This window comes from Tachypleus tridentatus, chromosome 9 (assembly GCF_004210375.1).
Source record: "Tachypleus tridentatus isolate NWPU-2018 chromosome 9, ASM421037v1, whole genome shotgun sequence".
NCBI classification, from domain to species: Eukaryota; Metazoa; Arthropoda; class Merostomata; order Xiphosura; family Limulidae; genus Tachypleus; species Tachypleus tridentatus.
In genome coordinates, this window is record NC_134833.1 from 54,172,581 (window position 1) to 54,185,839 (window position 13,259).

The 13,259-nt window shown below is 33.5% G+C and overlaps 1 protein-coding gene across 1 annotated transcript in view; it reads left to right on the forward strand.

Moving 5' to 3' along the window:
• The window catches only part of LOC143225264 (uncharacterized), a 72,254-nt gene that overhangs the window by 53,515 nt on the left and 5,480 nt on the right, over positions 1-13,259 (forward strand). Inside the window, exons 2-4 of the mRNA XM_076454345.1 lie at positions 8,798-8,874; positions 11,208-11,369; positions 12,038-12,155. Coding sequence (XP_076310460.1) covers positions 8,798-8,874; positions 11,208-11,369; positions 12,038-12,155 — 357 coding nt within the window. The remainder of the gene's footprint in view (positions 1-8,797; positions 8,875-11,207; positions 11,370-12,037; positions 12,156-13,259) is intronic.

Sequence of the window (13,259 nt, forward strand, 5' to 3'; positions counted from 1 at the left end):
TATTCAAATCAAGTCACTCGCTGAAGCTCCCTAGGGTTTGTACATTCCTCTGCGTACAAAGTTTTCCTTGAAACTCGCAATACACACTCTTTGTAAGGATTTCAAACGTCTTGATTGGACGACACAACATGAGTTATTATTAGATGTTTCACTGCAAGGCGTTTATCAAGGCACAAGACCATTATTTTAGTACAATCGATGCGTGTCAAAGATATTTAGGATTTATTATAGGAGCTTATGTGACGTCATAATGTTTGTTATATTTATGGCACAATGTTTGCTACGTATAAATAATAAGCAAATAATAGGGCCAACATTTAAAATTCTAGATCAGAAGTAAAACAACACAAAATAAAATAATGAAATTGATTCAGTGTAACAATCTGACCACAAATGCTTTAGAACATAAACTAAATCTTAGTTAAACCTAAGTAAATTCTAAGTTACTTCGTAATGCATGAATTAATGAGTTGTGTGAAACAACAGGAATTTTTTAGCTCTTCAATTTGTTCAAAGTACAAAAGTGGGTGAAAATTTTAGTTTCAACAACATAATAGAAATTCCAAAATCAAATAAGTTGTAAAGAGCTTAATGTTGCAGTAGCGACAAAATTAGAGAAATATGTTGCCCTTTGACGTAATTAATATCACCAGGAGCAAGGAAATTATTATTTTCACAAAGATGAAACATTAAGTGAAAGTTGCGTGAACAGTTATAAATTCTGATACAGTTGGAATTAACGGTATAGAATAAATAATTTATTTGTGTAAAAGAAAATTAGTAATCACAATGTATAATTTATCTTCGTGTGCTAAAGTATGCTAGATATAACTGTTTAAAACGAAGTCATTCAATTAATAACATGAACTAATTATTTTATTACATCATAACCGTCACGTTATATCCATTAAAAAACGAAAACGTGTAAAGAATGACAAGCTTACAGCTGTTTAATCAAATCAGTATTTTTATTGCATATTTGAAATATTTGTCATAAGATTTATAATAATGCAGAAAGAAGTTTCTATAAATTAAAACTGTCATCTTGAATTAAGTACAATTATAATGTATGTGGTATTCTCATATTACTCTGATTTCCCTCAGCGTAGGTTGGAAAAACGGCAAAAACAGCAGGTTTTATTATATATTTTGTTTGTTTTTGAATTGAACGCAATGCTACACGCGGGCTATTTACACTAGTTGTCACTAGTTTAGTAGTGAAAGACTGTAGTAAAGGCAGCTGATTGTCACCATTACTCTTTTACCATCAAATAGTGGGATTTACAGTCCCATTATAACGCCCTTTCGGTGCTAAACTTTGTATCACAAGTAAAACAGATCAAAGCATATAAGGCAACACACACTTGGATGCTGGGTTCATTTATATTCTAATTCGTTGAATATAGTTGAATAACGTTGATTCTTTGAAAGGTTAACAGTTATCATTATAAAATGTGTCGTCATGATGTGAAAGAAAAGATTTTTATTACAAGGGCGACCGAGCTGCACAGCAGAATATCTGCGGACTTACAGCGCTAGAAACCGGGTTTCGATACACATAGTGAGTAGAGCACAAATAGCCCGTTGTGTAGCTTCGTGCTTAACTACAAACAAAAAATTATATAAATATTGCACTTCCCAGTTGCACAGCGGTATGTCTGTGAATTTATACCGCTAGAAACAGGATTTCGATACTCCTGGTGGGCAGAACAAGATAGTCCGCTGTGTAGTTTTGTGTTTAATTACAAACAAACAAATTCAATTTTAGACATATCTATAAAATCATGTAGAGTATCATTTATTGACCACTGTCAATATGGAATAGAATGGAAAACATTTGAAAAGTTATTGGAAAACACGCTTTAGTTTTCGTAGAATTTCCGATGGCGCACAGCAATCTATAATAGTAATAAAGGGGTTTACAAGATATAGAAACCAAATGTTGTGAAGATTCAAACTGCTTAAAATTGCATATGTAATATGGAGCTCTGATCTTCTTGTTTGTACATAAACAGTATTGCACTATATCTACACTTTATGTTTCTCCATTGATAGATTTATGAAGGTAAGAGCCTTAGATATCATGCATCATGCAATACATCTTGCAATATCTAATGCAAATGATGTCAGACAAACAACGTCCATAACTATCATGCTCAGCCTAGAAACGATTAAGTTGCTACGAGTTTGGTTTGGAAATTTCATGCAAAGCTACTTAAAGGCTATCTGCACTGCTTGTCCCTAATTTAGAAGTGATAGCCTAGAGTTAAGGCAACTAGTCAACATCAACCACAGCCAACTCTTGGACTACATTATATACCCCCATGGCTAAAAGAGTGTGCATGTTCAATGATGGAAGTTCGAGCCCACGACTCTCAAATTGCGAGTCAAATGACTTAACCACCAGACTATGTCAGGCCGAGTTCCTATAGGACACTTTAATCTATTTATTTATTTAAACACAACAATACACAGTGGGTTATCTGCGCTGCGTTCACTGATGGAATCAAACACAGGATTTTGGTGTTATAAGTCCTGAACAACTCTGAGCCACCAAAGGACAGAATTTTTGGATGGACTAGCTAGGAGGTTGCTGTTCTAAACAAAATGATTTTTGCATAGTTATAAGCTAATTATAAAAAGTATTTTTAACTTATTTGACCGCTATGATAAAATAAAATTTTATGTAGATTGTGGTCTGTTTGTACATTGCGACAAAGAGTAAAGAACAACTATTTTATTTCTGTTTATCATGTTGATTTGAACTGGTGTATTCTATGAATTTAGATCAGATAATACTAATTATTATATTAATTTTGGGTCACTTATCTAGCCAGTTTTCGTCTTAATCTTTCTCTGGTATATTTTGTTGCTCTTATCTCTCATTTAAAATATTTACTGAAGTGACTCGTATATTGAAACTTCACAGTTCAAACCTTATATCGCAGTATACAGTTTTAATTTTCATATTATGGGAATAACAAAATATGTGATAAATATATATTTCCATAACTTTATGCTGACAGTGACATCTTAAAGGTTTGTGTAAATTATTAGTTTTATTTCGCTTTAAAAGATATTTTTTTTGTAAAAGCGTTACAAATGATTTATTTTTGGACTCTGGCCAACACAACTCTTCTCATTTTCAGATTTAGAATTTGAGCTAATTATAATTTGAAATAAGATTATTAGCAAGAGTGAAAGTCAAGTTAGACAACTAAAGTAAGGTTCTAAGGATTCAATTATTTAAAAACAATAGATTTGATACGCAGACTAAATGGTTAGATAAAAAAAAAAACAATGTTCAGATATAATCATTCCTAACTTAAAATTGCATTCCGCTAGTACAGTGGTATGTCGCCGGATTTATACGCTAAAATCAGCCATTCGATTCCCCTCATTGGGCTGAGAAATTGTCCTCCAGGTTGGGGGTTGTGCAGTAGGCTAACAACCTACTCACTTCAAAAAATCAGTTTGTGTAAGTAACTGCAGCAATTGCGGCCATATGTTCTTCAGGAATCGGGTGGCATTTGATTTTTTTTTAACTTAGAATTGTTCCTAGTAGTAGCAGTGCTTGCCTCTTATGAGGCCGACTAACCCTAATCAAATAGCGGGATTTTATATAATAAAGCATGAGAATTTACTTTGTAAGAATATTTGTAATTCCTAGAGAGTTTATTGAAAAGCTTTTCCAGTGATGTACCAGCGTTTGTACAATGAAATGTTAAAGACAGAAATTGAAAAAGCTTGTTTTAAACACAACATTTGAATATGTACTTGATTTTCATCGACTCTCATTTTCAATGTTTTTTTCGTTTGTATCACTGTTTTTAGGTTAATGTAAAAATCATTTATTCAATAATCGAAATTTATAAAGATTAATTACTACTGAACAAACCATCTGATGTATTTTAAATCGGGTTTTGATACCCGTGATAGTCAGAGCACAGATAATCCATTGTGTAGCTTTGAGCTTAATTACAAATAAACAAATATTCCTGTGGTTCACATTCCAGCACCACTCGATTGAATTCCTGTACATGGAGAGGAAACCTCCCAGAGAAAGTTCTGTATTTTCAGTTTACTTTCCAGATAGCGACCTTCTTGGATCTTGGTGGTTGAGTGGTGTCTGTGGCATTGCAACACACCACTTTAGCCTTAAATTCCTGTAGACTGGTAACCTGAAGTTCCCTCCCTTCACAGGATAAATCGACTGGTCTTGATGGGCTAGGATCAACCATGTGCCAGTGTTGGGCGTTCTCAATGAGTATTGTGTCTCATGCTAATGTTTTCGGTGTAGCACTCACGAAGCCCTGACGTTGCTGCAGTGTCCTTGTTTGAAACTGTAGTGCGTCTCCTCGTGGGACTCCATGGTTAGTGGGGTCATTGCATCCTAAATTATTCTTTATTTATTACGAATCCACCAAACTAAAAAAAATCGTACAAAAACAGCTAATATGTAAACGACCATGCAACGACTCTTGCTCTTTTGCTAGCTTGTTTTATAATGATCCTGACTAAGCATCGTATGAGTCACAGTTTTTAACTGATTTTTTTATTTGGGACTGATCCATTAATGTGTGGCCTTTGTGACACTCAAGGCACAATAGCCAACATTTTATTGTCATGCTGTCATTACGACTGAAAGTGGCAGTACCATTTTAGACACATATTTACTACAGATTTACTCCTCATGTTGAACAGTATCATTGATGATGGTGACACTTTCCAACTTGCTTTCTTTTAAATTTTTATGAGCCTTTGGTGTTTTGAATTCTATTTCAATCTTGTATCTGAATTTTGGACATTGTTTAGTTTTAACTCTATTTATCTACTTTATAAAAATATTGGTTTTTACGATTTTTACTGGTTGTTTGACATAGATAGCTATGTACCAAATAACAGCAACAACTAGATCTCAATAATGTTAGGCATTTGGTAGTAAGGTTAAGTATGAGAACGTTGTTGTTAGAACAAATGTTTCAAAATCCTGTCCTTCCGTGCGTTTACTTTTTACTATGTTTGTAATACTAGAGGATTTACTTCTTTACAGTAAAATTGTGCATAATGAGTGAAATAAGAAGTATTTTTCTAAGAGCATGACTCATCTTCATTTCCTTTAATATCTTATTACCTTAGTAAGGATGTCGACACATTATGTGGATTACCATCAACCTTAATCGTGACAGGACAATAACAGTTTTTATAGGATGAAGGACATATGAATACAGTTATTTGCTGTAGTACGTTTAGTCACGTATAGTCCATGCAAAATCATCAAATACATTGTAAACAAAATCGTTTGACGCCAATAAATAAAAGTCTTGATTTATTCGTTTCATTTCTGACATTCACTGGTTGTTTTGTAAAGCATATATTTTATATCATTACGTTAATAAATAGATATAATCTGTTTCATTTGTGTTTATTCGGAAATTTGCCATGTTATTTCAGAGAGCGTATGTTTCACTATCGCCAGATTAACCAATCAGCTCCATTTATAAGAGGCTAGGAAATCTATTTTTGTTTTATCATTTTCTCTATGAGAGCTTTCTACTGAAATAGTTGAGCTTCACGTCCTTTCAAAATTTTCTTTCTCTTGGGCATTTTCACTGTTCAGACCTTCTTATTTTATTATTACTTTGTAAGAGGCACAAGAAATGCCACATAAAGAACAATGGACGTGTAAACTGACGTTAAAAGCGTTTATCGTGTACCGCACCAAGTCTGTCCGATCTTCTGTAATAGACTTCCGCTAAATCAATCTTTCACTGCCGGAAAGATGCCCACTATAAATTTGTCTTTAAACACATCTGAAAAATAAATCATGGGTTTATAATTATTCAAAGACGTGTCATAGTTCTACTCTTTTCAGCATAAATCAAAACTTGTAAAGAAAGATAAATTACACTGGGGAACACTTTTTCAGTAACTTTGAGTTGCATTGGATATTTTAACTGATTCTGAAGGAGTTTTAGGCGCTGATTTCAAATCTGAAATTAGTTTTTCTCTACAAGGTCTAGTTTGTATGCAATTTGAGGTTAATGAAATTGTACAAATGTGAACTTGCGTAAACCATGTATAAGCATTTTCACGTCCATTTTTTGAACAGCCACCTTGATAAGTTCCCTGACAACCTGGGGGCTGTGAGTGACGAACAAGGAGAACGATTCCACCAAGACCTAAAGGTCATGGAAGAACGCTACCAAGGGCGCTGGGACAAAAGTATGATGGCTGACTACTGCTGGAGCATTAAACGAGATTGTCCAGATGAAGTGTACAAACGCAAATTCTTACCTGAATAAAATACACAAACAAATTGATAAGCTATTCCTATAATTTCCTATAATAACGAAACATTAAAAAATAAATAAAAATGTCAAATTGCATAAAATCTGTAGCTTGCAGACAAAAACCGACTTCAGATTTGAAATCAACACACTCAAATTGACTATAGAAAGGTCTTTTTTTAAATGCAACAAAATGAGTGTTCCCCAGTGTTATCACAGTTTAATGTAACACAACTTGTGAAACTAATATTTCCACGTGAAAAATAAATAGAAACGCTAAATTCTAAAAATGCGTTTGAGATTATATTTTATAGAATTATTAGAGTACCTTTAAAAAATAATTTATTTGAAAATATGAGTTTCGCGAGAAAGTCTAGAAGTTATAATTTTTTTTCTTATACAACTTGAAGAATAAGCAAGTATATTCTATTTCATAAAAATATATTCACTGATTTTTTTGAGTTCGTACTCCAGGTTTTACACCATAAAATGTTCGTATACTTAGAATACAGTTTTTCCACGGCTAAACAATAACAGTTTGGCTCATTAGTCGTGACGTTTTTCTAAACAAGAAATCTTTACATATAATTTATTTGTTTTCTTGTTTGAATTTTCTCGCAAAGCTGCTCACGCAGATTGCTACCTTCCGTCTCGTCATCACTAACCACCGCCAACACTTGGGTTACTCTTCCACCAATGAATAGCTGAATTAAACGTACATTATAACACCCGTACGGCTGAAGGGGTGAGTATGTTTGGTATGGCGGGAATTCGAATTCGCAGCCAATAGAATACGAGTCAAGTACATAACAACCTGACCATCCCGGGCACAGTATATTTGTAAACTGTTTTTTGTTTTATCAATTTATCTGTTGAACTTCGGGTAAACTATTCAAGGACTATCAGCCATAGCCATTCTTGACTTTGAGCTTATGATTTTGTATATGTTTTCTAATATATTTTTTGTAAATAATTTTGATAAGTAAGTATTTTTTAATAACCATTCACTTACCCACTAATATTAACAAACCTGCAAGAAATATGTTTACCTTCCCGTAATATATTTCAATAAAGCATAATAAATAACGCTGCATATACGTCCTTATGTTACATTACGTTGCTGTACAATCGTAACATTATGATTGTAAATAAAAATTTAAAGCTACATATCATGCAACGAAACGACTCCATGAGCATCTCGAGACCATTAAGCGAATGGTGATCAATCTTCCATTTTTAGAAACGTTTCGGAACTATGTTGGAAGTGAACACACCTTTATAGTGCTGGAAAAATCCACCCGGCCATTATATGTAGATGACTTACATCACGCGCAACTTTAATCACGGCCGGGGTGGATAAAAAGAACATTACACTTTTGCTTATTACTGAATAAAACATTTTCAAAGTAAAAATAAGTTACAATTCATTAAATATTAGAAAGGACTGTGCTGTTGTTGGTTTTTAATTCACTTACTAAAACATTTGTTTGTTATACTCACAAATGTTCACTAGGTTTTCCCTAGCATTATCAGAAGGCATAGGAGAATTTATATTTCACATTATGATGCCAGATAAATCTGGTGAAACATTGTGGATAAAATGAACAAAATTTTACTAGATACAACCGATAAGAACTTGTTTGAAATTTACAACACAGTGTCTTTCACTGTCATTTGGTCTACGTCACTGACATCAAAGTGTACGTTTTAGATGTGGGAATAAAGAAATCTGCGAGAATTTGTAGATACTTCTCAAAGTTTTGCTCACTGATTCTGTGAGCACGGTCATCACTTAACTAATAACTATTGTGATTGACTTTTTCAGTCTATTCCGAGTTACGTAATATCAACATAATCAATACAACTGAAGTTAGGAATTTAATGAACTTCTCTCTCCTAAGCCCTCTGTTGTCCAGCGATAAGACTGAGAGCTTTAAAAATCGGGTTTCGATACCTGCGATAAGCAAAGCACAGATAAGTGCATTTTATAACGTTGTCTTGACAAGGAAAATCCTCTTTCAGAAAGACTAAAAATTATTACTTTTGTTCAGAATATGTGATATGCTTGTGATAAAGCTATATTTCATTTTCCTGAAACGTTACAAAACATGTTATTTTAATCGCCATAGCGAAGGTCTTCATGTCATAAACAGCAATTGTTCTGTTGACCTCATGAAATTGGAGGACCAGCACAAGAATTTTTTAGAAGTTCAGTTACAACGTATTCTAATTAATTCCACGTCTATTAAAAAGGATCATATTATGAATATCTAATAATCAATTCCCTTTATGGTTGTTAAAAAGTCAATACTTATTCCAGGTTCCTATTTTCTCGTACATAATAATAACATTTTGAGTTGTTAAGTTTGTTGTTCTTTTTAGGTTTAAAGAGAGAGCTATATAATAATATATTCAAGGAGAATCGCCTTTATTATTGTAACAAGAGAACTAATTCGTTATATAGAACTCCAAACATATAAAAATGCATTGACTTTCATTTGATCTAGTCAAAACCGAGACATCTTTCCCTGAACTTAAAGAAAAACAAGAGCTTAGAACAATGAAGAAAGGAGAGGCTACACCAGTGAGTAGAATTTAAAATAAACTGTATTTCCTTTTGGTGTTATGATCACGTGTCAACGTAATAATGCTATTCTGTTATATAAATATATATAATGATATTCTTTTCCAATAAAACCAGGTGTCTCTGATTTGCCATTTTGTCACGAAAATAATCATCACAAATGCTTCGTTTGGTTTGCTTGTTTGTTTTTTGAATTCCGCGCAAATCTACACGAGGGCTATCTGCACGAGTCGTCCCTAATTTTGCAGAGTAAGTCAAGAGGAAAGGCAGCTATTCACCACCCACCGCCAACTCTTGGGCTACTCTTTTACCAACGAATAGTGTGATTGATAGTCACACTACAACGCCCCCACGGCTAAAGGGGCGAACATGTTTGGTGTGTCGGGGATTCGAACTCGCGACCCTCGGATTACGAGTCGAGTGCCTTAACCACCTGGTCATGCCGAGCCGCCTCGTTTGGAAAGAGATTTATCTTTCACAAACTGTGGATGGATATTTTCATTTGTGATTGTACATAGATCGAACACTTAACCTACCTCTTCACAATCTCTCCATTATGTATTGTAAATATTGGTATGGGTATTAACACTTTTGTTAAAATAAAGTACAAAACAATGTTTCGACCTTCTTAGGTTATTTTCAGGTTGACAAAGAGAGAGCTTGTAATTGACTCTTGCCGGCCACATGTCTAAACTAAAGCCCATACTATATAAAAACTACACTGACAAACACAATACCAACATTATTTATAAAATACAATGGAACAACTACCACGCCTTCTATGTTGGAGAAACAAGAAGAAAAATTGAAGCCAGATTCAAAGAATAAAAAACAATACCTTCACACGTTTTTGAACAGTACAAATCAAATAAACACGACGTAACCATAGAAAACATCCAGATACTAAGTTGGGAAACAAATATAAACAAACATAAAATCAAAGAAGACCTACTTATGCGACAACTAAAAGCAAAATTAAAGCAGTATAAGGGAACACATTTGTACTTATACCAATTAATAACCTAACATCCAAATACAACGCTCCCTACAATCCCGTACCCGTTTACACTCTCCTTCCTAAGGCACGTGTCCAGCAATGGTCGGTTGCGAAGTCTCTCTTTGTTAACACGACAATGACCTAAGGAAAACGTCGAAACGATGTTCCGTACTTTATTTCAATTAAAGTGATAGTACCCATACCAGCCTTCTTGAGAATGTATTTCTATTTCAAGTCGGTTTCTCGTCATCATGAGTCTGTCCTTTACATCGGACTTCGTACGATTGTTTAGATACCAAACCAAAAACGAGAGTAAAAACAATTCTACCGAACCTTAGAAATTCATGTATATTTTTTGTATTTTGTGGATTTCGATCAGAGCTGCACGAGAGATATTTACGCTAATATATCCTCATTTTTAAGTAAAGGGAAGGCATAAATGAATACCACTAGCCGCTAACTTTTGAGCTGCTATTTTTAGACTGAATAATAGGATTTTGAAGTCATTCCTGTAACATCCGCATAGCTCTAAAGTATGGATTATAATTTATCGTGTTTTTTTTAGGGAGGACGTGAACCACGGATCTCTAATGTGGAACATTATCTATTGGATTATACTAAGCATTCAAAGCCAACCACAATTACTGTATACGATCAATGTTCACGTTAAGTGGCACGCATGTGCAAGTATCCCAATCGAAAATAGTGGGCTGTCCCCAAATTAGTCAGCGGGTAATTGTTTCGTGTAGAAAACTCAGGTCTACAATTTGAAAATTACCATATTCATGCATAAGGCAGGAGTACAGGCATGAACAGCCCTTTCTTTCTTTGGAAGGGCTGTTCAGCTCTTAAAGAAGAATGAGTTCTATAAATCAATAAAACTGATTATGGACAGCAAATTACTGCTCAATGGAGTTTGTTGCTCGATCAGTACAAAAAAAAATAAGCTGAAAAACTGTTTCCTATCGTCTAAATATGAAGCTGAATTTAGCTGGTAGCTTCCACTTTTCTTAAGACTAATTAACTTTAAAATGTTTATTACTAGCCATAAAATATTGTTTGATATAGGTATACTATCATCAGATATATGAATACTTCGGTTCAAATGTTTTCTGATCAAAATAATTACTTAATAGCTAAATATTAATAAATCGCAAATACTTACACACTTTACAGGTTGACATTATATGTATTATTTTCTATAGTAAAGAGAATTGCTTCCTTAAAGGACAACTTATTATACCATAAATTAATTTTAATATAATTTAATAATCAAGTATCATTATTAATCACAAATTTATTTGTCTTCTGTTGTTGTTGTTTTTTGTTATGTCAGAAAACCCAAGAAGTCGAAGAAATGAACATTGACCTTAATGATACTAGTCTAACCAAGGCAGCTACAAAAATCCAAGCGTCATTTCGAGGCCACAAAGTAAGGAAGGAGATAAAGAACCAAGAGGAAGGCTGCAAGGAACTTCATTTGAATAAACAGGAGTTTGTATGTGTCACTCTGTTTTTAGGCCTAATTCCTACATGACACAATTTACCTCTGATGCTTAGCCAGTTTCAAAAAAATAAAATGCACGTGTTTTCACTGATTATTTGGTAATTAGACTGAAAGGAAATTGGCTTGAAAGGAAGGTAAATCAGAAACACTTTAGTTAGAGGCACGTACCGTGCTTAATATCAAACAAGATAGCAACTTAGCAACCTTGAAATATGTTATAACAAAACTGCTTGCGTCAATACGGTCACCTAATGACTGCTTGTTTATACTAAATTATGCAATCGTTTAAGTTGCTCCAGCTCTCATGATAAAATATTTATATCAGAATAAAACGTTAACGTGGCGTCATGTCAACAAGTGAAACGTTGTATTGTGAAGTATAATGTTTTTAATTTTGTTTCCAACTGTTATACTTGTTTAACTTGACATACCTCATATATTTATTGTATTTTAAAAAATGCGATATTCATAAAAGGCATAACTCAAACGCGAAGTTTCTCTCCATATCCAAATAAAATAGTTTAAGCATGATTTTCCAAAAATACCGCATTTCAAAATGTTACACATCTTCAGAAATCATGACGTTAAACACTTATACAAACAACAGTGAAAAGTTTTCTGTTGCTAGAGAAAAACGTGTATTTATTTTCCTTGCATAGGTCAACGAAGAACTCGATCTGACTGATCCAGAATTGATGAAAGCGGCTACAAAAATTCAAGCAACGTTTCGCGGTTATCAAACAAGAAGAAATATTATTGATCAAGAAAAGGATGAAAGTAAGTCCAGAAATGATCTTTTTGTGTACAATAACAGTAGCTCTGAGTCAGAAGTTTAAATTGTAAAAGAAGCTTTTTTTATTATAATGGTACAATTAAAGGTTTTTTTCATGTCCTTCGTACACTTCAGGAATTATTGCACTATTTCTATATATTACATGAGCTTTACATGTTACAGGTATTTGTTATGATGTGAGCGCCTTTTATAAGCTGGCAAAGTATGATTATAGTAAACTATACTTGTCATAAAATATTTTGTTAGACCTATTATATCTCGTAACACTACTTCCTTAAACTAGTCCCTTAGAGACGTTCAAGAATTAAGAAGGTGTATAATAATGGTATTCCAATCATATTCTGTTCCTCATGTTCATTGCCGTGTCAAGTTTCGCTCATTTCAGAGCTCTTCCGGCTGGTCGAGATACAAAGAACATAGTAGTAGTTGGAATATTATTTATATAGATCATTTGTTACATCAAGCTGTTATGGTGTGAACACTTTCTTACAAGCTGGCGAAGAATGGATGTCTCATGAAAAGTATAATTTATTAATAATCCTCCTTCGCCAGCTGTTAAGAGGCGTTCACACCCTAAAAATTGTTGTTGTTGTACAAAATGGCCTATTAGTGGTCCTAAAGAGCGAAACACTTCGTCGGCAGTAGATATGACGAATATAATGTAGTTGAAATACTATTATTATTCACCCTTATAATTCTTGGAAATCTCTAAAATTATAAATTTAGAACATAATGATTAAAAATATATGTTTAACATAAGGTCTTATGACAACTACAGATAGTTGCCATAGGGAAAATAACAATACACGTTTACAGAATAATCTCAAAATACCCGTGTTTAAGACGTTAAGTTCAGATCATGAAACACTGTGCCATTATTTAGAAAATGCGCCAAAAACCAAGAAAGGAAGCGTTAGAATAGCAACAAACTTTTGAGACACCCTGTATTCAAAGAGTTTTGTCTATTGTATACGCATCACTGTTGACTAAGATTTTGTCATATCATTTTCGTACATTGCACATTGTTAGCTGTGTCTTCTTCATATAACGTGTGTACTTTCGATGTTGTTAATGAAGATTCTGTTTCT